This window comes from Ursus arctos, unplaced genomic scaffold (assembly GCF_023065955.2).
Source record: "Ursus arctos isolate Adak ecotype North America unplaced genomic scaffold, UrsArc2.0 scaffold_19, whole genome shotgun sequence".
Taxonomy (NCBI): domain Eukaryota; kingdom Metazoa; phylum Chordata; class Mammalia; order Carnivora; family Ursidae; genus Ursus; species Ursus arctos.
Genome location: NW_026622863.1, coordinates 833,966 through 860,917, shown reverse-complemented (window position 1 = coordinate 860,917; position 26,952 = coordinate 833,966). Strand labels below are relative to the sequence as shown.

The 26,952-nt window shown below is 58.1% G+C and overlaps 1 protein-coding gene across 5 annotated transcripts in view; it reads left to right on the top strand.

Annotated features, from left to right (window-relative positions):
- ACSF3 (acyl-CoA synthetase family member 3) overlaps window positions 1–26,952 on the top strand; it is a 52,123-nt gene that overhangs the window by 4,236 nt on the left and 20,935 nt on the right. For 3 of the 5 annotated variants that reach the window (XM_026494583.4, XM_057314247.1, XM_048223801.2), the window contains 6 exons: window positions 45–468; window positions 2,162–2,854; window positions 3,732–3,887; window positions 16,181–16,335; window positions 17,354–17,499; window positions 23,192–23,304. In XM_026494583.4, coding sequence (XP_026350368.1) covers window positions 2,189–2,854; window positions 3,732–3,887; window positions 16,181–16,335; window positions 17,354–17,499; window positions 23,192–23,304 — 1,236 coding nt within the window. In that variant the 5' untranslated portion in view covers window positions 45–468; window positions 2,162–2,188. The remainder of the gene's footprint in view (window positions 1–44; window positions 469–2,161; window positions 2,855–3,731; window positions 3,888–16,180; window positions 16,336–17,353; window positions 17,500–23,191; window positions 23,305–26,952) is intronic. The other 2 variants (XM_026494584.4, XM_048223802.2) reach the window with 2 other exon arrangements.

The window sequence follows — 26,952 nt, the reverse complement described above, 5'->3', positions numbered from 1 at the left end:
CTGGCTGTGCTTATCCCATTTACTGTTTCCTTGCCATGTGTCAGGTTTCTTTATGGTAACTGAAGTCCAGAGGTGTGGAACCAGCCCGAATCCACCTCTGAACCCTGTGGAGAGGTCAGGACAAGGACACAGAGAAGTTGTAGGACATCGCGGCTCTTGGTGACTGCCTCTTTCATCTGGAAATACCGTGGGTCTAGTGCCTGTGAGACCCGACTGTTCGCTGGAGGCGGTGGAGCATTGAGGAATATTCGCACAGGACCTCAGAGCAAGCAGCTGCAGCTGAGAGCGTCCTGGGAGGCCTGCGGGTCTGCACCCGTGTGGCCGGCGCCGGAGCCTGACCCCCGCTGGCCTGCAGGGAGGCCGTGCCGAGCCCCGGCTGCCCCGGAACCAGCGCGCTAAGGCGTCGCGTTCAAGGCGGAGCCCGTCCCGGCGTCTTCCCGCTGCCGTGCAGCTTGTTTGTTTTGCTAGGTAATTACGAAGTGTTGTGTGTAATCTGTTCTTGAATTAAGAACGGAGAACAAAACTGTTCAGTGCGTATCACAAACAACACATTAGCTTCCCCTGTAGCAAGTTACTGAGAGGAAAGTGTGGATCTGTCGGGAGAGCGTGCGGAGCAGGGGGAGGGCGCGGGAGACCGAGCAGGAGGGAGGCAGCAGGGGTTCCTGGCCCCCGCCCCCCTGCCCGGGTCCTTCCTGAGCGTCTCTGTTCTGCTGGGCCTGGCAGAAAGGGGACAAGACTTAGAGCTTCTGTTTTGCCGTGTTGTTGGCTGGCAGGCGTCCCATCAGCCGCTGGCATTCAGAGGTGCCCTGGGGGGTCCCCGTGCCTGGCACCTGTGGGAACGGCGGGCATGCAGTCATGAGGTGGCGTGGCTGCGGTCGCTGATGTGCTTGGCTGGGGGAGGGAAGGCCCAGGCTGGGCTCTGTCTGTGACTTGGGGCTGAGCACCTTTGAGTTTTCTTTTGTGTGAGGTGGGGTCAAAGGTGGTTTCCTTGTTTACTGAGCTGGTGGTTGAAGGTGCGGTTGGGAGGTACAAGCTGCGTTGTCACCGTCGGTCGTCGGTGTTAGACACCCCCGAGGAGCAAGTGAGTCCACCCGTCAGCTCCTAGTCACGGAGCCCAGCAAGGGGCGGAGGCCAGGGGCTGCGCCCAGGGAGGGAGGCACAGGGACCCCTGAGCGCTGGAGGCGACGGTGGGGAAGCGGGACCCCTGAAGGAGCTGTGAATCCAGGGCTTTGAAACTAGAGCGAATGGTTGCTACCGACCTTACGGGCCGCCCTGGCTGCGGGAAGGAGCCTTCGGGCTCCTGACCTCTGGAATTGAGCGGTCCCTGCAGAAGCAGTCTTGGGAGTGTGCACCCATTCTTGCTGAGTGCCGACGCCCACGGCTGTCCCCTTGAGGTGCTGTCCTGGAGCAGGACGTGGGCACAGAGCCGGACCGGCCCTCCAAGGCCCGAGCCTCGGCCCCACCGCGGGAGGCTGCCTGGCCCTGCCTGGCTCTCCCTTCGCTCGGCGCTCAGGAGATTGCAGTCGGGCGCCGGCTGGCCACAGCCCCTCCCGCAGGCTCTCCCTTCTTGCTGGCCACCTGGGGCCATATTTCAGTAGTTACAGTAGCAGGGGGAGGGGGAGGAGTCACGTTTCAGCCGAATGCCAGACTGACACTCCGGGCACCCGTACACGCACTTTGTTTGAGACTCCGCATGCACCCCATTCCCGAACGCCCTCCCTGTGGGAAGTGTGTGGAGCAGAAGCGGCCCGAGTGTCTGGGCTGCGCATGCCGGAGCGTCCAGGCTTTGTCTGAGGGTGGACACAATGGGTGCTCAGCGGCCCCGGGGCTTTCCCCTCTTAGCCAGCGATTTTCCAGCTCAGATTTTTAAAAACCATTATTCAGAATTTAAGGGCACTGAATTTGCTTTTCCTTGGTTTTACCAAGTCTGTTGTTTTAGAATCTTGTATGTTTTTGAAATCCTTTCCGGAGAGTAAATAAAAGCTGGAATGTTGGACGGCGACTCCGGAAGCGGTCGTACTGTGTGTAGTTACCTGGAGAGGTTACCGTGTGAACGAAGTCGGGCAGACCCCATCTGGCTGGTGTTGTCATGCTGCTGCAGGTGTGAGGGACGACCGGCGGCAGTAACTGTGGCGCTCCCCTCTCTTCCGCCCCGCCCCAGGTACGTCGAGCTGGATGAGCGTCCGGGATGCTGCCCCAGCCGGTGATGTCCTTCCGGCGCCTGCTCTGTGCTGTGGCCTCCCACCGGCCGGCTCCCCTGAGATGCGGAGGAAGCAGCCCCCTGCACACCGCCCCAGCCGCCTGTTCTGACAGGAGCGCCCCTGTGTTCACCCGCGCCCTGGCCTTTGGGGACAGGATTGCTCTTGTTGACCAGCATGGCCGCCACACGTACAAGGACCTGTACTACCACAGCCTCCGCCTGTCCCGGGAGGTGTGCCGGCTCCTCGAGCGTGCTGGCGGGGACCTGCAGGAGGAGAGGGTCTCCTTCCTGTGCTCCAACGACGTCTCCTACGTGGTCGCGCAGTGGGCCTCTTGGATGAGTGGAGGCATTGCTGTCCCCCTTTACAGGAAGCACCCCCAGGCCGAGCTGGAGTATTTCATCCAGGACTCCCGGAGCTCTGTGGTCCTCGCCGGCCAGGAGTACGTGGAGCTCCTGCGTCCGGTGGTCAGGAAGCTGGGGGTCCCACTGCTGCCTCTCCCGCCCACGGTCTATGGTACGGCGGCCGAGGAGCCTGGGGAGTGCGGGGTGTGGGAGCGGAACTGGAGAGACCGAGGCGCCATGATCGTCTACACCAGTGGGACCACGGGGAGGCCCAAGGGCGTCCTGAGCACGCACCACAGCATCAGGGCCATGGTGAGTGCTCGCGTGCCGCCGTGCCGGGGCTTCTGGGGTGGTCTGTGTTGCCCTTCCCAGGCGACCGCCCACACAGCTGCGTTATTTACTGTCGTTTATACCGTTCCGGCTTCTGAGGTCGTGTGTGTATGTGATCCAGACTCTCGTACGCCGGGAGCAGTAAAATAAGATGAGCTGGGAGGTCAGTGCCGTTGAGTCTCAGCCTCATTCGGTCCCTACGGCGGGGTAAACTGAGTCCAGGCTGACTGCAGGCACGGCACCATTGATAGGTTCTCTGTCTCCTGCAAGACGTACTCTTTGTGTGGAGGGACCGTGTGTTGACTGGTACCTGTAAGGGGCGAGTATGTCGCTTGTTTGCCCGTAGCGGCCACGGAGGCGTGTGGGTGGCGTCTTCACTAGTGATCTTCAGAAGATCCCACCGGGCATGTTGCACGGTGCTTCACGCGCAAGGCTCAGGGTGCGGCAAAAGCCCAGCTCCGGGTCTGTGACCTGTCAGCTGGGGTGGGGGAGGTGGCAGAGTCAGGCGGCCAGAGCAGGGTGGGCGATCAGACTCCAGCCTGCAGTCTTCAGGGGCCCCAAATCCCAGGGCCCATGGAGTCGAAATCATGCCTCTGCCTGCCCCGGGGGAGAGCTACCGAGAGCACATGCGGAGGACCTGGGACGCTCGCATCACAGCCTTCACCATGTCCTGCTCTGCTCTTGGACGTGGCGGCCTGCAAGTGAGCCGACAGACCCAGGCACGTGGCCACCGTCCCCTTCAGATGCTGTGAAGGGCTGGGCGCCTGTGTGTGAGCCTCCCGCCCCGCTTCCCAGCTGGGGAGGCCCTCGCGGGCCTGGGGGCTTCCCTCCCGTCTGAGGCTGTGCTGTCTTCCCACAGGTGACGGGGCTGGTCCACAAGTGGGCGTGGAGTAAAGACGACGTGATCCTCCACGTCCTCCCGCTGCACCACGTGCACGGCGTGGTCAACAAGCTGCTCTGTCCCCTCTGGGTGGGGGCCACCTGCGTGATGCTCCCCGAGTTCAGCGCGCAGCTGGTAAGTTGGGGCCCGGCTCTCGGTGTGGCTGGACCGGGTGCCTTCCTCTGCGGTGCAGACTTAGCCAGCTGTGCGAGTTCTCTGTCGCTGTAACAAGCCATCCCGAAGTGGAGGAGCTTAAAACAGCACACGCCGACTCTCTGACAGTCGTGAAGTCAGAAGTCCGTCTCGCGGGTGACAGTTGGGGTGTGGGCGCGGCTGCTTGCGTCTCAGGAGCCTGCTGCTTCCTTCTTCTGGCGTCTGGCGGCACGGCGCCCTTGCCTTGTGGCCGCCTCACCCCAGGTTCTACCTGCCTCCTGTGGACCCTGTGTTCACATCGGGTCCACCTGCGTGTCCGGGGTACCCTCCTTTATCAAAAGTGTGAACCCCATCTGCAAAGTCCCTTTTGCCACACGAGGTGATGTATCCATGTGGGTTAGAACAGGAGGTTCTGGGTCCGTTGCTCAGCCAGCACACCGGCTGTCCTTTGTTCTAAAGCGGGAGGTCCAGCGGGGGCCCTTTGTTGGTCCCCACTGTGCGATGTGTGCATCTTTGCAGCCTGTTCCTTCCCCGCCCAGTCAGGCCAACAGGGCAGGGCCCCCCCACTGCTGAGCAGACCGCAGCTTTGCAGGGAGGACAGACCTGGTCAGATGCCGACCTGCCGCTGGACGCTCTGTGAGCCTCAGTTTCCCGTCTGTCACGGTCAAGGCCAGGCTCCACACAGACCGCCCTTGGTGAGGGCTGCCAGGCATGTGTCCTGGGAGGCGCCGCCCTGCACGGCTGGCTGACCGCATTCGCTCCATGGGGAACTGTCTTTGAAAGAGACCCGAGATTTTTGCTGATTTTCACTATAACTTATGTGGTGAATAGAGCTTTTATTCATAGGGAAAAGGGGTTGGAAAGAAAATGTTTAGGTCACATCATACTAGTTCTCAAAATGCCAGATGGCCAGATGGACCGTCCCCCGCCGGAGGAGACCGAGCTCACGTTCCGGCAGGCGCTCACCTAGCAGTCCGGCTGCCCCTCCGCATCGGAGGGTTGGGAAGAGCGCCCAGGTTCCCTGCCCAGCAACTCAGAGCTTTGCATTTTAGCCACATGTACCTTTCCTCACGAAGGGGCCCCGAAAGCCAGGCTCCCTGATCTCCAGTGTTCAGCAGTGTCCACCTTCCCGTCTCCCAGAACGAGGGTGGGATCGAGGGCCTTAGGCCTCGTCCTCCCCTTGCAGCCCAGAGCCTTAACCCCCACGTGGTGTCGGGAATGGGAAGAGAAGGCTCTGGGGGCAGGCTGGCCTCATCCCAGCTCAGCTGTTCAGAGCAGCACAGCCCAGACAACCTTCCACCTCTCTGACCCTCAGTCTTGCGTTCTGGGAAAGAAGAGCAGTGCGAGCCCTGCCCTGGGGACGTGTGGGAGTGCCCAGCATACGGCGGGGCGTCGCAGCCAACATGGACGCTTCTCCCAGAAAGACAGAGGGTGAAAAAGGGGACCCTTTCTTCTCTTGCTCCTGCTAGAGTTTAAGTCCAGAAGGAGCTCGCTGTGTAGAAAAGCTGTGTGTGACCCCGTGAGCCTGTTTGCTGATAGCCGGTCGTAGGGGAGTTGAGAGGAGTAGCCATTGACAGCACAACAGAGGTGGAGGCCCTTGGGCCGAGGTGGTCGCTTCGGACCTGCCCCAAGAGCCCAGGGCGCAGCTCCGGGCAGGCTCTGGGCCTTCTGTCCGTTCCTTCAGCCGCCACACCTGCGCCTTCCTCTGTGTTCTTTCTGAGCCGCAGGGTCCCCAGTGGTTTCAGGTGAGCAGAGGATCTGCACCTTGAAGGTGCCTTTCAGGGCAGCAGGCTGGGTCACTGACCATGTCCTAGACCTAAAGGCCTCCTGGCAGGCCCGGTGCATGCACACGCCCCTTCCTGGCCAGTCTCTGACCCAGAACCCTGCTCTCCCCAGCCCTGCCCAGGTGGCTGCCCTGACGTAGATGAATGGGCTGGGGGAGAGGGGGCACCTGAGGCTGTGGGCTTCTCCGCAGGGAGCATCTTGGCAGGGGCTGCAGCACAGGGGTCCCTGAAGAATGCAAACTGCCCCCTCCCCGAATCCTCCGTCCACTCGGAGGGCCTCCCAGGACCGAGGGTGCTCGGTGCAACAAAGCCGGTGCCCTGCTCTCGGCTCACCCAGCACAGCCCTTCTGGCTCCGGCCAGGCTTTCTTCAGGCTTTCTCAGGAGCCACAGCCGTGCTGCCCGGGGTCCCCCAGTCCTTGGCTTGGTTGCAGAGGCAGGAAGGGGCAGGGGCAGGGACAGAGCCAGAGCTCTGGAGACCAAAGCTTCCAGGTTCCCTTTAAAGAGAGGGAGAGGCCAACCCCACCCTGACGTGGAGCCCAGGGGCTGACGGCTGACGTGGTGGACATTGCGAAAGTCCCCCTGTGCCAGCTCCTGGTTTGAGAGTGACGTGAGTGCCCCTGGTGGGTGTGGCAGGGATGCCTTCGGGGCAGCAGTATGAGACCAAGCAGGCCTCTTCTTCCCCAAACCGCAGACCCAGGAGCCACAGAGAAAGAACAGGAAGGAAGCGCTGCCCCCCACCCCCACAACCTGGGCCTGATCTCCGCGACAACCAACTCACCCGGACCTGGGACTCTCACAACCCGCTAACCCGGGCCTCGTCCCCTAGGGTGCTCCGCGCCCCCTTGCACTGTCCCCCTCACCTTCCCACGCTTGGGCCTCTCGGCCAGTAAGTCTGCCCGCAGCCCTGAGGCCCGAGGCCACTGCCCTCCTCACTGCAGCCCCGCTTCTGCCCCTGCCCCTGCGTTGTTCACCACCTCCGGCCAGGAGTCCTGCGCGTTTCTTCTCTCCCCGTGGAATGTCGCCCTTCTGTTCGTGGGGTGTCCCAAGGGCCTAAAGCAACAGGGTCCGGGCGTTCGTGGGTGACTGGATGACGCGTGGGCCTCTCGCACTGGCTTCCACACTTGTCACGTGGGCAACAACGGCACGCTGGCAGGCGGCAGGTTCAAAGCCTCTGCACACTGTCTCACTTCCCTTAGATACCATGATGGGCGTGTGGATTTGTGTCACAGGCATTTGGTGTGGGGGTGGTTGTTGGTTTAATAAAAGTTTTGCTGTATCAAGTTCACTTGAACAATCAGAATGTAATAGATACCACGTAACACAGTTGTGTGCTGAAAATCCATCATGAGGTTCCTAAAGCAGGAACTTCCCTGCAGAGCTCCTGGTTTGGACACATTTGTGTCTGTGAACGTCTGTGCACCTGTTAGCAAGATGTGTTCTAGGTATCAGAAGAGCCTCAGGTTTCTGGGGCGTCTGGAAATGCTCAGCAGTTTTTCCATATAAATGAACAGTGATTGCGGCTCTGCTTTACCCCATTGCGGCTCAGGACAGGCTTCGTAGCTTCTATTTAAGAAATCTGTGTAAAGTGGGAGCCAGGTTTCTGCAGTGGTGTTAGGCGACCTGGGGTCCTGGGCTCTGCATGTCACCCCACTGGGCCCGACATGGGCCAGCCGTGGGGTGACCGGCTCTCTGCACCCTGTGATGGGGACCAGTGAGATGGCAGTGACGTGAGGGCAGGCGGGAAGGTGGGTGGGCCAGCTGCCTGCCGTCGCAGCCTGAAGAACAAAGTGGCTGTTGGTGAGGCTGTGTCTCTCCCGTGTCTCCGTGGACTCCCTCTGGCCGAACCCCCAGGATCACCGCCTCTTATGGACGGGGCGATTTCTGCCAAAGGCACTAAATCAAGGTGGGGCCGTGGGACCTGCTGGGGACCTGCCAGCCACATGAGGCAGGAGGGTGCTCCCCAGAACCCCGGTCACGTGGGGTCGGGGCTCAGCCAGGCAGGCTGCTGGGATCACCACCCCTGCCCAGGACACTGTTTCCCTGGGGTAAACATGCTGGCCCAGGAGACTTGGCCCCAGACCAAGTTCATTCTGGGATCTGAGAAATTGTCATCTTGGTGAGGGTGGGTTAGTGACTTCGGGCAGAATGTGTGTCCAGGTGTCTGCAGAGTTGGGGGAGGGGGAGCAGAGCCGTGACACTCACGCAGGCCTCGTGTCGGAGCCACAGTGTGGGGGCCTCTAGGGCGGGGTGTGCACACAGACTGCAGGAGCTGTGTCCTCATTGCCCACTTCTGGCTGGTGCACCTCAAAACACAAGAACTGCTTTCTGTGTTGTTTAGGGTTACCAAAAAATGAGTGATGGTTTGATCCTTGGGGCCACTGCTTTAAGCTGGTGCGGCGTTCCCTGCAGTCCCCCACCTGCCTAGCAGTCCTGCAGTCCTGGGACGGACCCCGCTCTCCAGCCCTGGCGACACGGCGGGGCCCAAGGGCGGGGGTGCGAGTAACAGAGGCCTGGACCCCTCACACCCAGCGGCATCGTGGTGGGCGGCACCCCGACTCAGTAAGTTTTAAGCTCGCGGGGGTTCCTGTGTGCAGCCTAATCTGCCGGGACAGCTCGCGGAGAAGCAGGGCTCTGCGGTCTGGCTGCCCAGAAGTACTTTGCTAGTAAAGGCAGGGCCTGGGGAGGCTGGTTTTCTGCACGGAATCCCCAGATGTACGATTTTTAGTTCACAGATGAGTTGGGACAGTGTGGAGGAGACGCTGCTGTTGGAAAGGTCGTGTTTCAGGACAGCAGCCGCCCCCTTTGCTGACTTGGGTGAATTCCAAGACAGGCGTCCTCAGGAGGTTGCATCTGGGTAGATGTCACCTGTGTGCTGGGGTCAGATGCCAGCCTGGAGGACGGGAGGACCGGTCAGCACCCTTCATTTGGCTGACCACCTGCCCCATCCTTTCTTTAGCCTTGTGTGCAAAGCCTGGGGACCACGTGTACCGCCAGGAGAGGAGGCCTGGCCAGGACCACGGCACCCCAGAGTGGATGGACAGCTCATGGGGCCTTTCCTCTGTTCTCTCATGCCAGGCAGCCTGTGAGGGAGGAACCCCTCCATGGTGCCTCCCCTGGGAACTAGGAGTCTGTCCTGTTGTGTGTCCTGTTGTCCAAGTGCTCCTGGTACTAGGCGAGCCCTTGGTGGGCAGAATGAGGTCTGGCCAAGGTGAGGGTGTTGTCAGGGCTCATCCGGCTGAGGGCTGGCAGGGTCTGCGCACAGGTGAGCCACACGTGTAAGTGCCACGTGGGATCGGCCAGCTTCTCCTTGGCCGGATCAGGACAGCCACACTCGTTTCAGCTGCCCTTCTCCCAAGGCCACACCTTCCCCAGGGACAGGCAGTGCCAGTCTGGGAGACCCACGTTTCTTTACAAGCTGGTGGGAAGTAGGAGGCCAGCCAGAATTTCCAGCAAATCTGCATTCCAGAGCTTGAAAGGGACCTGCAGGTTTAGTTCAGATCAGTGCCGTGGTGTGTGAGAGAGACAGAGCTGCGGGTCAAAGTCATGGTCACGCCTGGGCTGTGAGGGCCCGGTCAGGTGTCCTGTCCCACGGATGTCCTGTCCTTGCTGGGCTTGCTGCTCCACGGTGGTTTGGAGCCGTTGGGTCTGCTTCTCCTCCCCTCGGCAGCAGAAGGAAGTGTGGATTGCAGGAGCTCGCCACACCCATGTTTTATCTTCGCTGCTCGTTTCTCTGCTCAGTAATAAGAGAGTGGGGTCGTGTTCACCTAAGTGAACTTTTTCCGTCATCCCAGATGTTGACTGAATCAATTCTTAATATGTTGCTGATAATTACTAGTTCACTTCTTTGCCTGGAAAGAGTTGTACAAAACCAGTGTTAGGGGCCTTTAGAGAGATAACCTAATCTAACCCTTCATCAGGTCTTAAAACTCTTTGAAGTAGGTTATGTCTGAGACACCCGCGAGAGCGAAGAACGTAGTGTCCCCCAAACTGGAAACAACCCCGTGTCCTTGAGTGGCGCAGGGATAAGCGGTGGAACACAACGCGGCAACACAAAGACCAAGTGACAAGCCACGCAGCTCGAACACATCTCAGTGCAGTGCGATGAGCTGAAGAGCACCGGGGAGCACGTGCTGTCGAGTCCATTCCCACGAGGAGTACGTGGACTGCACGCACAGTGACAGAGCCGGGCCAGCATCAGCTCTGGTGGGTGCGGGGGGTGGGGCACTGAGGCAGGAGAAGACCTTCCGGGGTGATGAGAATGTCATCCGTCTTCATCTGGGTGCAGACAGCTGCACACGTGAGTCACAGACAGAGGCAGACGCCGCGTGCCTGATACACGTACAACCGAATGTGTGTAAATTATCGTCAGTGGGAGTGAACGTCCCCGCTGGACAGACCCTGAGCACTAACAGCTCTAGGCAGTGAGTCAGCGCGTGCGGACAGCAGGTGCCCCTGCAGGACGACATCCACCACTGGGACGCTCCCCACCCCACAACAAAACAGAAACCCTGAATCTCATCTCTCAATCCAGCCACCAGTTCTCAGGAAATACAGGGGATAGGGAAACACGTTAAATGACACCATTGGGACACAGTGTGCAGGGATAGATTTTGCCAAGTCTCCAGATCCCACAGCCTGATTTCTTAAACAGAAAATGCTGGGGAAACACAGGGGGGAGCCTGCAGGTGAGGCCACCCAGGTGGGGTCTGCACCAAGTAGAAGGAGGGGCAGCGTGCGGATTGAATCCCGACACACTGGTGACGTGGGCAGCCCTGGCAGTGAGGGCACTGCCGGAGACAAGACACCTGCCGTTCTTGCTCGGTACTCCCTGTGAGGATGGAGCCGTCACAACTCGAAGAAAAAGCATCCTTAGCTTTGAGAGATGCAGAAGTCATCTGGTATCTGGGATTCCTTTCAAACGACTCCTGACACAGATGTTTCCAGCTGAAACCAGAACGACCCTGAGCCAGGAGCTGCCAAGTGAATGGACTCGACAGCACGTGCTCCCGGGTGCTCTTGAGCTCATCACGCTGCACGGAGATGTGTTCGCGCTGCGTGGCTTGTCACTTGATCTGTGTGCTGCGTTGTGTTCCACTGCTTATCCCCGCTGCCACTCAAGGACACGGGGTTGTTTCCAGTTTGGGGGACATTCTGCACAAAGCTGCCGTGGACAGTCCCATAGGGATCTTTCTAGACGCCTGTGCTGGGTCTGTACCAGTGCCAGACGCAGCTTTAATTGTGGTGAGACTGTAGAAGACTTCTCCGAGGCGGCTGTGTGTTTTATCCCCCAGCAGTGAGGTTGTGCCATATCCTCACCCACACTAGGCGTTGTCACATGACTTCCAGCCACGTGAGGGTGTGCGGAGTGTGGCCGTGTGCTCCCGCTTACTTTTCTTGAGACGTGCTGCACATGCAGTGCGACTCACAGATCTCAGTGTGTAGTTCACCGTGTTGTGGTGAATGTGCGTGTGTGGGGCACACCAGGGCAGGGTATAAAGCGTTCCCAGCCAGCCGGAAGGTCCGCCGTTCCTCCTTCCAGCCGCTGCGCTGGAGACAGCCACCTGGTCGCGTTTTATTGCTCTAGAGCAGCTGATCTGTTTCTGAGCCTTGCCTGTGACGGGCCCACAGCGACTGTACTCCTTGTCTCACTGCTGTCCCCATAACATCTTTGGGATTTATCCATGTTCACGTGACAACAGTTAATTCCTTCTCATCACCAAGGGTCCCACTGCTGTTCATCTGTTTTCCTGATGGTAGACATTTGGGTGGTTTCCATTTTGGCTTTATGAGTAAAGCTGCCAGGAATGTTCCATGGAACTCTTTTTGCAGACATAAGTTTTCATTACCCCCTGCCCAGGATCGAATAACCGGGTCATGGACTCGTGTGTGTTTGACTTTATGAGACACGACCGAACTCTGGCTTCTGTTCTTTGCTTCTGTCAGCAGTGACGAGGGAGGCAGAGTTCCACCCCAGGCAATGCTCATTGTTGGGGTGTTTACATCTCAGCCACCCCCCTGCGTGTGCAGTGCTGCCTCACTTTTGTCATAAAATTTGCGTTTCTCTTGAACACTTTTTCGTGTGCTTATTGGTCAAAGAGCTTTTTAAATTGAGCTATCTTTTTGTTATTGATCTGTAGGTGTTCTTTATATAATCTGGGTAAGAGGCCTTTGTCAGAATTACACATTGTGAATCTTTCTCCAGTCTGGTTTTCGTTTCACAAACCAGTGTCTTTTTTAACAGTGCCTTGTGATACAGAGAATTTTTACTTCCGTAACACTGATTGGGAAGCGGTGATGGTGTGGACATCATTGACTGACTCGCAGTCTCGGGGAAAGCATTAACATTTACCGTTAAGGTGATGCTAGCTGTTGGTTTTGTGGATGCGTAGATCAGCTCGAGGACGTACCCAGCGCCTCCTTGTCTGCTGAGAGCTCTTAGAGGGGTAGAGTGTTTCAGACGGCGTGTCTACTGTGATGGTCACATGGCATCTACCCCTTTATTTATTTATTACTTATCTGTTTCCCCCTGTAGTCTGCTAATGCGGTTACTTACACTGATCAAAGTCTTTCATGTTTCTGGCTTCCTCGCCTTGCAGCCCTGCAGCAGACTTGCTAAGGTTGGGATGTATTGTCCTTTTATATATTGCTAGATTTTATTTGCTGGTACTTTGCTTAGGCTTTTGCATGTGTGTTTATGAGGAATGAAGTCTGTAGCTCTCTCGTGACCTCCTTGCTAGGCTCCTGTGTCGGGGCAGTGCTCCCCTTGCGAAGGGCTTCTCCCTGGGCAGGTTGCTGTGAGGCTGAGACTGTTCTTCCCCTGAGTGTTTGCTCGAGCTCACCGTGGAACCCATCCGGCCCAGACCTCTCCAGGAAGGCTTTTAATTAAGGGTTCAATTTCTTTAACGCTTACAAGACTTCTAATATTTGTATTTTGTTTCTTGTGTCAGTTTTGGTAAGTTTTCGTTTTTAAAGAAGTTCTCCAATTCATCACAATTGTGAAATTCGTTGTAATTCATAAGTTCTCTCCTTGTGCTCTCAGTGCTCTGGGATCTGTGGTGATGTCTCCTTTAGCTCTGACATGGGTGGTTTATGTTTCCCTTCTGTTCCCGTGCTCACTGTGTGTCTGTGGCTTTTCTCTAATGCACCTGTGCTTTTTGTGTCTTTGACCTCTGTTCTTTATTCCTTCCTTTATCTTCACGATGCGTCATCACCATTGTTGCTTTAAGCAGTCAGGACTCCGTGACTTCTACGGTGATTGACAGGCCTTTCCTTCTGTGGCGCGCCCCGTGTGCTTCTCTCAGCTGTGCCCCTCTTGGCTCCGCTCGCCAGTCTCCCAGCTTGTTTCTCTTGAGTGTTCGCATTGTGTCTTTCTTACAGCTCTGTCGAGATGTAATTCACATACTGTGAAAGTCACTACTGTAAATGATTCAGTGATTCTTCATAAGTCTAGAGTTGTCCGCTGTTGTCTCACTCCCTGCTCTCCCGCCATCCCTGGTGACCACCATCGGCCTCTGTCTCTGCACAGTCCCTTTCCTGGACGCTGCATGTACACGGAGTCATACAACTTGCAGTGTTTTATGTCTGGCTTCCTTCCTTCTGCCAAACATGTCTGAGTTCCACCCGTGTTGTAGCATGTGGGGCGGTGTTTGCTTTCCCTGATCCTGAAGAGCATCCGTTGTGTGGCTGCACATGCTCCGTTTGCCCCCAAGCCCTCTGAAGGGCTGTGGGTTGCTTCCGGTTTTTGTCTGTTAAGAATGATGCTGCTGTGAAAATTTGCACCCAAATCCTTGTGTAGACATGCTTTCATTTACCTTACAGAGTTACGCAGGAATTGAATTGTCAGATTGTGGGGCAAGTTTATGTTTCATATTTTAAGAAACTGCCAAACTGTTTTCCACATTGGGTTGTTTACATTCTCTCCAGTGGTGTGCAAGGACCCTAGTCTCTCCACGTCAGCGCCAGCCCTTACTGCTGTTAAGTTACTGTAATGGTCATTCTGGAAGATGCAAGGTGAGATCTACTGTGGTTTCAATTTGCATTTCCTTTTATTTTTAAAGATTATTTATTAGAGATAGAGAGTGTATGAACAGGGAGGGGCAGAGGTAGGAAGAATCTGGAGCAGATTCCACACTGAGCCCAGAGCCCAACGCAGGGCTCACTCCCACGACCCTGAGATCACGACCTGAGCCAGAAGGAAGAGTCGGATGCTCAGCCGACTGTGCCACCCAGGTGCCCCTCGATTTGCATTTCCTTAATGACCAGTGATGTTGAGCATTTTTTCATGGTCTCATTTGCATCCATCTGTCTTCCTCGATGAACTATTTAGAGCTTTTGCCCATTTTCACGTTGGGTTATTTATCTTACTGAGTTGTAAGCGTTCTTTGTATATTCTGGATATAAGTCTTTCATCAGATAGATGGTTTGCAAATATTTTCTCCCAGTCTGGCTTGTCTCTTCATTTTCTTAATGGTATCTTCTGAAACACACATATTTAGTTTTGACAAAATCCACTCTATGAGTTCATTTCATAGATCATGCTTTTGGTGTGATATCTGAGAAATCTTTCCTCACCAAGATCGTGTAGATTTTTTCCTAGAAGTTTTACAGTTTGAACTCATGCATTTAAGTCTCTGATTCAGTTTGTGTTAATTTCTGTATGTGGCGAAGATGTAAAATGCATCTTTTTGCAGGTGTGTGTTCAGTTGTCTCAGTGCCATCTGTTAAAAAGATTATTCTTTCCCCAGCTGAAGTGAGGGCTCTCTTTTGTCAAAAACCAATTGGCCACAGGGTGCTGGGTGGCTCAGTCGGCTGAGTGTCTGACTGTTCGTTTCAGCTCAGGTCGTGATCTCAGAGTCCTGGGATTGAGCCCCGCACTCAGCAGGGAGCCTGCTTCTCCCTCTCCCTCTGCCCCTCCCCTCATGCTCGCTTGCACTCTCTCTCCCCCTCCAAGATAAATAAATAAATACGTGGAATGTTTATAAACAGACACACAGGGGGCTGTGCATGTGTTGGTTGATTTCTGGGCTCTAGTCGGTCCGTTGACCTGGGGGTCTGGTCTTATACCCGTCCTGCGCTGCACTGGTCACTCCTGTTTCAGAGCAAATTCCAGTGATGCGGGGTGTGTGTCCTCCACGCTCTCCCTTTCGCACTCGTTTGGGCTCTTTAGGTCTTTGCCCTTCCGTGGAGTGCTGGGTCAGCGTGTCAGTTTCCGCAGCCAGCACTTACTGCGATTCTGGGGGGAGTGCATTGACGCTGCAGCTCGGGTGGGGAAGACATGCCGTGTGGTCCGTGGTGAGGCCGCCGGCCACGGACGTGGGGTGTCCCTGCCAGGCCCACAGCTGTGTTGTACTGGTGCTTCCTCGGACATCCACACGTTGCCCACTCTGCTCCGTCTACTGTCTTGTCCTGCCCCCTCCGGCGTGGACCTCCTCCGTGAGCCCGTGTCTGACTGCTTCTGCGCTTTCTTCTGTGTCTGTCCAGTGAATTCACGACTTCAGACAATACGTCTCCTGTTTTGTAATGGTTCTTTTTTGTATTTCCACTTCTCCAATGAAATCCTTGAGTTTCCCGCATTTTGTTCATCTTTTCTCCTAAAATCCATGGGCCTGTTTGTTATAATTACCTTGAATCCCTTGTCTGATAATTCCAACATCTGGATCTTCCGAGGGTCTGCTTCTGTTGACTTTTTCTCCCCAATTATGGGTCACCTTTTCCTGTTTCCCCACATGCTTTGCCATGTGGGGGGTGCTGGCTCTTGTCTTTTAAAGAATGGTATTATTTCGCTGGAGAGATACTCTTGCCCTCCATGCGGCCCCTCCACTTAGGGGTCGGGGTGTGTGGGACTGGCCCCTCGAACGCCACGGGGCAAGGTCTGTGTGTGTCCGGGGTGCCGAGGCTCAGTCTGTGCGCATCCTGACCGGAGCTGACCCGGCAGCGCTGTGGCGAAGACACCACAGAATGAGGGGCCGTGCCAGCTTTCCTTGAGGACGGGGGTAACACTCGAGCCCTGCAGCCAGCAGGGCGCGGTGAGGAAGATCAGTTACCAAACGGAATACAAAATTCACGTGGCTTTTTCTGACACAACCGGACGGTCGTGCGTTCGCTGTCTCTGCGTGCCTGCCAGCTGGCCCCGTGCTGACCCTCAGGCTCGCAGGTGTCACTTGGGAGAGTGTGAGGTGCGCCCTCTCTCCTGACAGCAGGTCCGAGGCCGGAGCCGTGCCCCTGCTCTCTCCCTGCGGGGCTGTCCCTCCTCACAGGTCACCCTGCAGCCGGACACCAGTGTCCCCGGCACAGGGCACTCCCACGGGAACGGCCAGAGACCGTGTCACCCAAGTGACACGCCTTGTAGTGGGGGCTGCGTCCGGGCCCTTAAAGCTGAAGGGAGGGAGTGGTCTCTGTCTAAAGAGCCGCGTGGGAGCCGGGCGTGTCTGCGTGTCTGAGCGTGTACGTGTTTTCTCACTGTCCCCGTATCCCTCCGTCTTCCTTTCTAGGTTTGGGAAAAGCTCTTAGGTTGTGAAACTCCACGGATCAATGTCTTCATGGCAGTGCCTACGATCTACGCCAAGCTGATGGATTATTATGACAGACATTTCACCCAGCCTCACGTCCAGGATTTTGTCCGTGCGGTTTGTGAAGAGAAAATTAGGTAAATGGAGACAGTCCGCACTCCTGCCCAGAAAGCCTTAAAGATCAACTAATATCACATATATTTAGCAAAACAGTCCCAAGTTTTAGGAAGCAGTATTTTCCACCCCCTTTAAAGCATATAATGAGCTGTCGGTGTTTTCTGCGTGTCCATGCGTATTCTCTTTCTTGAGTCTGTCCAGGCACATCTGTCTGTCAGTCTGTCTCCATCTGTCTTGTGGTCCAGTCAGAAGGACGAGGGCTCGCTCCCATTCGTTCTGGCCCTCGAGCCCCCTGCCCCGCAGAGCACCCCCACCCCTGCCCTGCCGTGTCCCTCCCAGGCCCGCTGACGAACACCCTTCCTGACACATGCGCTGGGTCTTCCGGGTCCTTCCGTGGCGTGAGGCTTGTTCTGCTTTCTCTCACAACCCTGCAGACACAGATTTTCATGCAAGTCTGAGCCCGGAGAGAGTGCACACCCGAGTGGGTGGCTTGGTGGGTTTTCATGGGACCAGAGACATGGGACACGCCGTCGGAGGCAGGCACAGCCTTTCTTGGCACACGGAGCGAGCTGCCTGGCCGGCGTGGACGGGGCACTCTTGTGTGCGTCATGCTGATGTGACAGGCGTCACCCCCGCAAGCCCGTCGGCTGCAGCGGCGCTCGGCTGTGGGCTGTCTCCTCTCCTGCTCCCCAGACCCGGAAGCAGTGTGTCCACAAACCAAATTCTTACTCTTATTGCTGTGATTTAGGGCTGTTTATAGACAGCGTGCTAGTCGTGTGCAAAGAATGCCTCCAAAGACCCTAAAATTTTTATTTTACCTCGGGTACCTGTTCCTTTTAAAGACGTGTCTTACTGTAAGGTGCACCCAACAAATTCTTTAAAAGAACAGAGTTACAGTGTAGTCCCGGCTGGCGTTCTTGTCGTGAGCGCGAGCGTGAGGATACTGGTGTTGAACGCAGACTGCTGAGCGTGTCTGGTTTTTGCCACTGGACAAGGGCCGCCTCCGAGACGCTAAGGCTGCCTGTGTTGTGCTGCTAGGTTGATGGTCTCGGGGTCGGCCGCCCTGCCCCTGCCTGTGCTGGAGAAGTGGCAGAGCATCACAGGCCACACGCTGCTGGAGCGCTACGGGATGACGGAGACCGGCATGGCCCTGTCCAACCCCCTGACCGCCACTCGCGTGCCAGGTACGAGCAGCACCGGCCGGCTGTGTCCTCTCCCTCCGCCCCGAGCCATCCGCTGGGCTGGGCCGGGCCAGGGAAGACGCTGCCCTGCGGGGCCAGAGAACTTTCTTGGGGCGCCAGCCAGGCAGCTGTGGCCTGTCCCCCGTGGGCTCATGTTTCTCCCAAGTGGCCGGTCAGGGGTGGGACAGAAAGGTGTTCTCGATACCAGGGTCCTTCCCAGGTGACAAGTGGGAAGAATGGGAAGAACCAGGATCCCTGTGCTCAGCAGAGTGCCTCCTGGGGCGGGCGCTGCTTCCGTGCAGACCAAGGAGGCCACTGGCCGGAGCCTCCCGTCTGGGGACCCGGAGCCATGTAGGGTGAAGGGGCAGCGGGTGACGGGGCCCTCCACGTGTCTGGATGACCGTCTGCTGCAGACAGGGCTTCCTGCCCTGGGCTTACCGTCCAGCCTTCTCTAAGACGTTCCACTGACTTTAACTCAGACTTTCACGTCCTGGCTCCTTAGCAGGGAATCTGCCAGCAGAGCCAGGTCTAAGGTGTGGATGTGCCCTGCTCTGTTGTCGCCGCTCTCCCAGGCTTCATGAGACAGTCCCTCCCGCGGGTCCGAAACACAGGAGACGGGCCATTTAGAAGTCATAGCAAAACAACTCTGGCTCTGTGATTATATCCCTGTGTCCGTGTGTCTTGCACATACGGTCAAGTTCACCCTTCCCACGTTCAGTTCCGTGAGGTTTTGAAAACACGTAGCTGACCACACACTCGAGACCGGAAGGGTCTAACGGCTCCGACCCTCCCCTTCTACGCCCTCTGCATCTCCCCCACGCCAGGCCAGGCAGGTGTGCACCTGCTTTCTCTTCTTGTGCCTTTTCTGGAATGTCGTACAATGAATCCTACAGGATGTGGCCTTTTGGGTCCTTTAGCGGAACGTGTCTGAGGCTCGTCCGTGGGGACGTGGGTTCCTTTCCCTGGCTGAGTAGGATTCCACGGTCTGGACAGGCCACTGTTTCTTAGCCTGCTCCCCTGCCGAAGGACACTGGGTTGTGTCTGGTTTGGGACGGTTACCGGTGCAGCTGTTGGAAACGTTCGTGTGCAGCTTCTCTGCAAACATGCGCCTTTATTTCTCGTGGGTCAGTACCCAGGGTGGGGTTGGTGGTCTCCCCCAGAAGCGGCCACACTGTGTCCAGAGCAGCCCCTGATGTGGGGGTGACCTTACCCCGTTGACAGAGGCTTGAGGCAACCACACAAGCTGTCCGGGTCTGCATGCCCGGCGTGTGACCGAGCGGACATTCATACTGTTGCACTGGGACGCTGCTTTGCCGGGAGCACAGCAGCATGGCCCAGTTTGGGGGAAGAGAGAGGGGCACAGAGATGCATGGGGAACCTTCTGGGCCTTCATTAGAAGAGCAGACACAAGGCCTAGAGCCAAGACCAGGAGCCAGGACAGGATGGCAGGCACAAGGGAGGCCTAGCTGGGGACTCACCCCGGGTGGTGGAGGGAGAACCCCCAGGTGAGTGGGAAAAGCGCCACCCTGGAGAGAGGTCACGCAAGGGTCCCCAGCTGACCTGGCCTTTTCCAGCCCCCCCATGAGGAAGGTAGAACGCAAAGGCTCTGAACCCCAAAGCTCATCGGGCAGAAATTCTTGAGTCTTAGATGGTGGCTGCAGCTCTCACCCGCCCTCAAGGGCACCGGCGGGGACAGTCGCTCTTCCCACCTCAGGATCAGATACCGGTGACCTCGTCTGCAAAGCAGGCCGCCAGCAGTCGAGTGCAATGCTAGTTCTTCGGTTTGGAAAAAAGCAAAGTGGCATCGTTTCTGGAGAAACCTGGTTGAGGACTTTCCTTGGCACTTTTGGGTCTTGTCCGTGAGCCTCAACGCCTGGGCTGGGCTCACAGTGCGCGTGGGACACGGCCGACCACCCCCAGGCTCCACACCTGCTTCCAGCCCAGGGTCCTTCAGGTCGGCCCCTTCCTTCCTGCTGCCCGCGTGCCCTCTGAGTGTTGCTCTCATGGTCGCAGCAGTGACCACCAGGGTCCGTTTTTAAAGGTCCTCCAAAGGTAATGAGGCACACAGGGCAAGGCCATCCTTGAGAGAGGGACTTGCTGCGCGAAGAGGTCGTTTGTCACGTGTCAGGCTCTGGGTCAGATCTTCCAGCTGTTCCTTCTCAGCATCCCTGGCTGCTACCATGAAGGGAGATGAATAATTCATGGCCTGGAGCTGCTGGGCCTAATCACGCTCTAATTGGAGGTGGAGATCAGAGGCGCTCATGGCGCCTACAGCAGCTCCGTGGAGCGCTGACAGGAGCTCCAGGACCTTATCAGCCTGTTTCCGTCCTCTCGGGACCAGCCGTATTGCCGCCTCCCTCCCTAGGTGCTGGACAGAGCCACAGGCCAATTACTGTTATCTGGGAAGAGCCGACAGCAGTTTTAAAGAGATGCAGAAGAAGGACACGCACTTCTGACTGTGGCCAGCCTGCTGCCCAGGTGGACATAGGAGGGGGTGTTCTCCCCGGGGGGCAGGAGGCGGCTGCTGCTGGTGGACCCTGCTCTGCCTGGCCAGCTCAGGCGGGGTGGACGTGGTTTGGGTTCCGTGGCTGACCGTGCAGACTGCAGCGTCTTCCCTGGGTAGACCTCACCCTGCAGTACCTCTGGCCCGTGAAAGTGGAGTCATTGTCTCTGCCTAGAGATTTTAGTCGTATTCTTGTGTCTGATGCTGTAATTAATTAAGATTCCGTCAGCGCTTCCGTTACAGATCTTAATGGCTGGCGGTGTTCACTTTTGAGATGGAGGAAAGGCCAGAGAGGGGCAGGAGGAACCTGGGAAGAGGGTTTCTTCCTTTTTTAAAAGAAGGAGAAAGCAGTGGAATGAGAGGAGGGGAGGAGCACAGTGGGTGGGGAGGCTGGTGTTCTCGAATTGAGGAGGACGGTTATAGGACCCTCTTCTGGTAAGAAATACATATTTGGTCTTTGCCTCCACACCTGTCACAGAGGTCCTGGAACCTTGGGAATTTCCTAGGTGACCGGAGCCATGAAGGGGTCTTAGTGATTCACAGAAGCCCCTTCCCGGACACCTGAGTCTGTGCTAATGAGACGACCTTGGGAAAGCCCCTTGGGGCTGAACCAACCGGGAGATTGGAGGGGTGAACCTCTGGGGGGGAGGGGCTGCCTGCTGAGTTGGTGTCCATGGCTTTGTCCGTTGTGGGACCTCCATAAAAAGCCTAAGGACGCTGGTGCGCAGAAGAGGTGCCGGGGGGTGGAGCCCTGGGGGCCGGGGAGCTCGGGGACACCCCCTTCCCGGGCATCTCGTCCATCTGCTGAGTCGTGTCCTTCCAAGGAAGGTGCTGGTAGTGAGCACAGTGCTTTGCTGAGTTCTGTGAGCTGCTCTAGCGAGTTGTTGAGCCCGAGGTGAGGGAGTCGTGGGAGGCTCCGATCTGTAGCCAAGCAGACGGTTGTGGGTCAGCTGGGGAGGGCAGCGTCCGGTCGAGCCCCTGGCCCTCTCCAGCAGCCACTGCAGGTGGTCGGAGGCAGCAGGGGCCACACACCTCCCCTGCGGCCCCAGGGCCTGGAGGGAGCCTCTGCTTCCTTCCGTCCAGGTGGGGAGCGTGAGAGCAGGGGTCATCCTTCAGGAGGAGGCACTGGGAGGGCTCGGGCCGAGCAGGGGTCACACTGCTGCAGAACTTGGCAGGAAAGGGGAGGAAAAGCCAGCTTTTATTTCTGAGCGAGGCGGGGGTCCTGCTAACGATGCCGTATTGAGGTTGACCAGTAATCATTCCTCCTGATGGCTTGCGGAGTATTCGAGGGATTCTGCGCCCAGCGGGCACCTGAAGCAGCAGCTGACCAGCCTTAGGAGGTCGCCAGTCGGCTGACGACAGCATCCGATGTTTTCTCACCCGGGTGTGGCTGCAGGAAACCGTCACCTGGTCAGGGACACGGGAGCGTGGTGTGCGCCCCAAGGCCCGTGGCCGCACTGCGCAGCCAGTGGGGCTGGTCGTGTCGGCGCGGCCTGAGCACCCTCCTGGCGGCCCCGCGGCCTGCACTGGCCTCCCTCTGCTGCGCTCCATCTGCTTTCTCCCTGGAACCTCTGCTGTGGCTTTAATGCACATGTTTTGTCGTGAGTCACGACCACACGCTGTGGCCACTGGGGGCCGACACCGAGGTCAGCCCGCAGAGGTCCGGCCATACTGCACCGGCAGCTGGGAGCAGTGTGAGGACCTCGGACCCTGGCCTGGCTCGGCACCACCGCTGGCAGAACTGTGGCCCTGGCCCGCCGCCGAGCCGCGTGCCTGTCAGCCCTTCCGCACAGGCCCGAGGCCTGGGGAGAGCAGTGCACACAATGGAGGAGTTAAGCTTGTCGCTGAAAAGAATCCAGAAGGAAAGGGTCCATTTATTTAATCTAGAAAAGGAAAGGATCTCACAGTCACCTGGAAAGCGTGTCTAGACCACATGTGGAGTGGCATCTGGTCTTCACTGGCCTGTGCTGAGCCAGGCCAGAAGCGGGGCTCAGGGGGCCGGGTTCACAGGCCAGTTCTTGCATCTGGTCTCCGTGTCTCGTTCGCACACCAGGGATGAAACTCCCTCGCTTCCTGGCTGGCGTCTCAAGTGTCCTGGTGCCTGTGCGGCCACGGGCTGCAAGCAGACGCACCGCCAGAGGACTGGGGATGGCTCGTGTCCCAGGCTCCATAGGAAAAGTCCGGAGCGGGCAGGGGATGGGGGGCGAGGGGAGGGGGCTAGATGGGCTGCTGAGGGCTCCGGTTTCCTTTTGGGTGATGGAAAGTTCTGGAACTAGATGGCAATGACGGTTGCCCAGGTTGCGAATGCGCAAAATGGCACAAGTTGTGTGTTTTGTGATGATTAAGTATAGCTCGTCTAGATTTAAGTTTGATCTTTAACATCTTTTGAAGCAAAGCAAGAAGACAGAGGATGGGAGGGAGCTGGTGGGTGTGTTTCCACCCGGCAAGGACACGGGCTCCTGACCGGAGTGGAGGCGTGAGGCCACCAGGGTGTGGGACAGCCGAGAGCCCTCTGGTTACGGCCCTGACCTCACCCCCCGGACCTCAGATACAGAACACGGGCCACAAGCCACAAGGACAGTGCAGCGCCATTCTAGCAGCACGAGGCCCGTGTAGCTGACCTTCCCCGGAGTTTGGGTCCCAGAATCCCGAGCAGATGCTGACTTGTAGAGTCAGCCAGCCGGGCAGTAGTCCCATGACAAACCCTCACTGATTCTAGTGCTTAAAGTAAAGGGCCTGACGCGTTGATGCGAGTCCTCACAGACGCTGAGCGTTTGGTATCGGGACCTCTGCCCCGTTGGTCCTGTGTTAGGGTGGCCTTGGGGCCATGGGGCACAGCAGGCCGCTCCACCTGCTTCAGGTGGGGCAAACACACTGAGCAAACCATGGGTGCCTAATAAGTGAACCAGAATGCTGGTGGCATGCTCCACCTGCCAGCTCCGTCCCTCTTGGGCCTGCTGTGCGCAGATGGTCCTCAGTGCCCCCCAGGGACAGCGCACCGTCACCTGGGCCCGTACTGCATAGCCAGCTGCTAGCGGGGAGGCGGCAGCGGCCCCAGCCTCCAGCCGGGGCGCCGAGAGCCTCCGCAGCATGACGGAGCTCTGGAGCGTCCGGAGTCAGGCCTCGCGGGCTGTGGGCGGCTGTACCGGGTTCTCCTGCGTTCTCTGCAGCCCTCTCCTCCCTCCTCTGCAGGTTCCGTGGGGACCCCGCTGCCAGGCGTCGAGGTGCGCATTGTCTCAGAAAACCCGAAGAAGGAGGGCTGCCCCTATGTGCTCCACGCGGAAGGAAATGAAAAGGAGACACAGGTGGGCCGCTCTCTGTGCCCAGCAGGCAGCATGCGGGCAGCACGCAGTCACGACTGCCCAGCAGGCCAGCCACAGAGGGTGAGGGTGTCTGCTTGGGAAGGGAGCCCCCACCGTGCAGGGATGGCTCCTCCTGGACAGCAGAGGTGGTGGCTGGCCGTGTTTCCAGGCACTGTGGCCGTGTGGGCAGTTGCCTGCCAGTGCTCTGCCCCACTGCCCGCCATGCTCCATCCACAGGGGACACTGCGAGGTGGGCGATGACAGCCTCAGGACAGCCCTTGTGAAAACGGAGGTTGCTGTAGGTGCCATCTGGTTAGAAATATGTGCTGGCGGGGCCGTCTGCACTCAGTGAACCCAGGGCAGGTGTGGCCAGCTCCAAGAGCCTTGCGAGGCCAGTATGGTGTCTCACAGGGCCCTGAAAATGAAGGTTGCCCCAGCCGCTGGAATCGGTGGCTCTCGCTGTTGCTCTAAGTTAACAAGGGGGAAGCAGGAGGAGAAGGAATGTTACCGTCTTACTTCAGTAAGATTCTAACAGTTACAATTTGCTGATCATAAGTGAATGGGAATTGCAGAAGACTTTGGCGTTGGCGGGAGCTGGAATTTTGATTTAAAAGGAGATTACTTTGTCTACAGCCTACACGCAGACGAGACGCCCCATGTTGGTGATCTCTGTTAAGAGATGTGGGCAGCTTCTCTCTCCCTGCAGCCCCGGCATTCCCGTTCAGCATTGGCCTCACCTGTGGTCTCGGTGTCCGTGTCTGAAGTGGGGGGTCGAGGAATGGGTGGAATGGGGTGCTTTTAGATGTAATCCTACGATAATGTTCAGTGACGTCAAAAAGGAGGTGTTCCGTCTGCCCAAGAAGACCTCACCTGGGCCCCTGTGTGGGCCAGCCCGAGGCCCCTCCCCGGGCTCCCGAGGCCTCTCCTCCCCGGTTGTGACCGGTGTGCGGGCAGAGTCCAGGCTGCCCTCGGGCTGACGCCCGCCTCTCTCCAGGACAGCCTTGAGCTCCTGAGCCGCAGCTGCTGCTCCCTGACTGCCCTCTGCCTGGGCTCTTGCCTCAACACGGCCGGTACGGGCCGTCGGCCTCGGCCACACCTTGAAATCGTCTTCTGGCTCACAGCCTGCGTCCTGCAGCCCCTCTGCCTCCTCGGGGACCTGCTCATACCCCGGTCACCTGCGCCAGCGCCCGGCGGTCCAGCCGTCCGTGCAGTGACGAGCTGCCTCCCCCCGGGGACACCCAGCCTATTTGCTGGGTCAGGGTTGGCCGGTGGAGAGTTCAGGGGACCCTGGTCAGTCAGGGTGTGTGGGTCAGTCACCAGCCTCTGCGTCCTCCGGGTGCCCTTCCCCTGACGACTTGGCCTCCAGGCACACCCAGGGAGCATGTCCCCCTAAAATTGCAATGAACTCTAACTGCTTCGCAGCTGGAGTGCAGGCAGCCCGCCCACCTGAGGGTGCTCCTTGTCCGTCTTCACTTGTCTCGCTCTGAAGAGAGCTCTGTGCTGGAATGCACCTCAGATAAGATCTGGCCACCCTGGCCCTTGACAGACAGAAGGAAGTGTGTCCCAAGGGTGGCCCTGGGGGTTGAGGGAGCCAGAGTCCCTCCTCCCCAGAGGGTGCAGCGTGCATATACCTCTGATTGTCCAAATGTGAAGACGGGGGATTCAGTGTTCCTGATGGCATGTTCGAGAACATTCCCAGCTTGGTCAAGGAATCTGTGACCATCCAGAACAGAGCTGCCTCGACCACATGCAGGTCAGAGGCCGCCGTGCTTCCCGTACGCAGGCCTCAGGGTCCACGGCCCCGTGTGCAGCCCTGTGACCCGGGAGGCTGCCCTGTCTCCTGCGGTCCTGCTTGCAGGAACCACCAGCCATGGCTTGAGTTACCAACCCCACGTCTGGACCACGGGACTCTGGGCCCTGTGCGTGCTACTGCGAGGGCCATGCTTACTCTGCATCTCCCTCCCTCTGTCCTTTCAGAGCGGGGACTCAGACAGTTCTCACTGTCACCCCTGGGACCTTGTGGAGGGAGAGTGGCCCTTGGGCAGCTTCTCTCTGGCTCCCCCCACCACGAGAGCCGCTCACGACCTGCGTCTTTCCCGGGAGCCCGTCGGCGCCATGGAGTGTGCATGAACCCCGAGCAGGCTCAGGCCGTCCTGAAGAAAGCGTGTTTGTGTCGTTTTTGTGGTGTGTCACAGTGGAATCGAGTTGACGGGTCTCGTTGGGGACCTCGGTCACTAATGAGGAGGAGCCACGTGTGGTGAGGTGCTGTAGAGGGATGACCGCCCCAAAGCCAGGCTCTGCCCTGCTTCCAAGGCCTTGGAACACGTTGCTTCAAGGTGGACGCCCTCTCTGGGAACAGGGTTTGCCAGGCAAACCCTCCAGTCCTCCTGTGACACCGGAATTCTTAGTACAGCCCGGACTCGTGAGGACTGACGCAGGATGGCTAAAGACAGTTTCTTAGTTCTTTTCGGGTTTTAGTTGGAAATAATCTCAAACTTCCAGAAAAGTTGGCAAACTAAGAGTACGAGGAACAGCTGGCAGTGTCTGTCCCCCTCACGCAGACCCACCTGCCGTCCACATGCCCTGCCCTCTCTGTGTGCGCCCTGGCGCTCCACCCCCAGCCCTCCAGCGCCAGTGGGTGTCCCTCGCACAACCGGGGTGCGGGATGGCTCGTGTCATATCCTTGGGATCTCTCACCCACCACCGAGCATTCCTCTTGTCTGTTGACCAAGCGACGTCAGGTGCACGGCCTTCACGCAGGTTCCATCTGGGCTCAGGTGGCACCTTCGCTCTTCCCCACAGTGAGGGGGACCCAGACCTTGGCAATGCCACCGTAGGCCTGAGTGACAGGCGTGATGTCCACACTTCTCAGAGAGGGACAGGGACACCTGACCAGGAGTGTGCTGGGTGCTGACAGTGAGTGGGGAGCACAGAGGTGCCCAGGAGACCTTCCCTGAGACCCTCCTGTGGGCCAACCTGCTGTGGGACTTGGGTTCTCCCATGCCTTCCTCCTTTCATCTAACTGGCAGGCAGGGAGCCTCACTCTGGGCTGGACGCAGTGTCCCATGGAGCCACCGGGGTCCAGAGATGGGTGTCGGCAGTGATGGCACCCAGAGGCAGCGCGGGGCAAGGTGTCCCCCAGACCTCTGCAGCCTGGGAGCCCTTGGTGCTTCTCTGGCTAGAACCCAGCACTGGGAATCAGGAGTGAGTGGCCAAGGGGCTCTGGGGGCTCTGCCCTGCAGAGGGGAGCCCCTGGGGAGGACAGGAGCAGAGGGGTGGCTGGGCCAAGTGGTACTTCCCAGACAGCAGGGAGAATCCACGTTTGCTCTCACAGGCCCGGAGCAGGAGGGAAGAGGAGCATGTGCCTGTGGCTCCCCGTGGCCGTGGGGCAGTGTCTGTGGCTCCCGTGGCCGTGGCAACAGGGCAGTGCCTGTGGCTCCCAGTGGCCGTGGCGGCAGGGCAGTGCCTGTGGCTCCCAGTGGCCGTGGTGGCAGGGTGGTGCCTGAGTCCGAGAAAGGCCTTGACAGCTCAGGAGGGTAGCTCACTTGTGCCAGGCTCTCATCGCGTCTGGGGGGACACACGTGTGCGCCCTGTAGGGCACAGTCTGGGCTCCCACTGTTGGTCCTCGTGTGGTGAAACCATCACATCTCA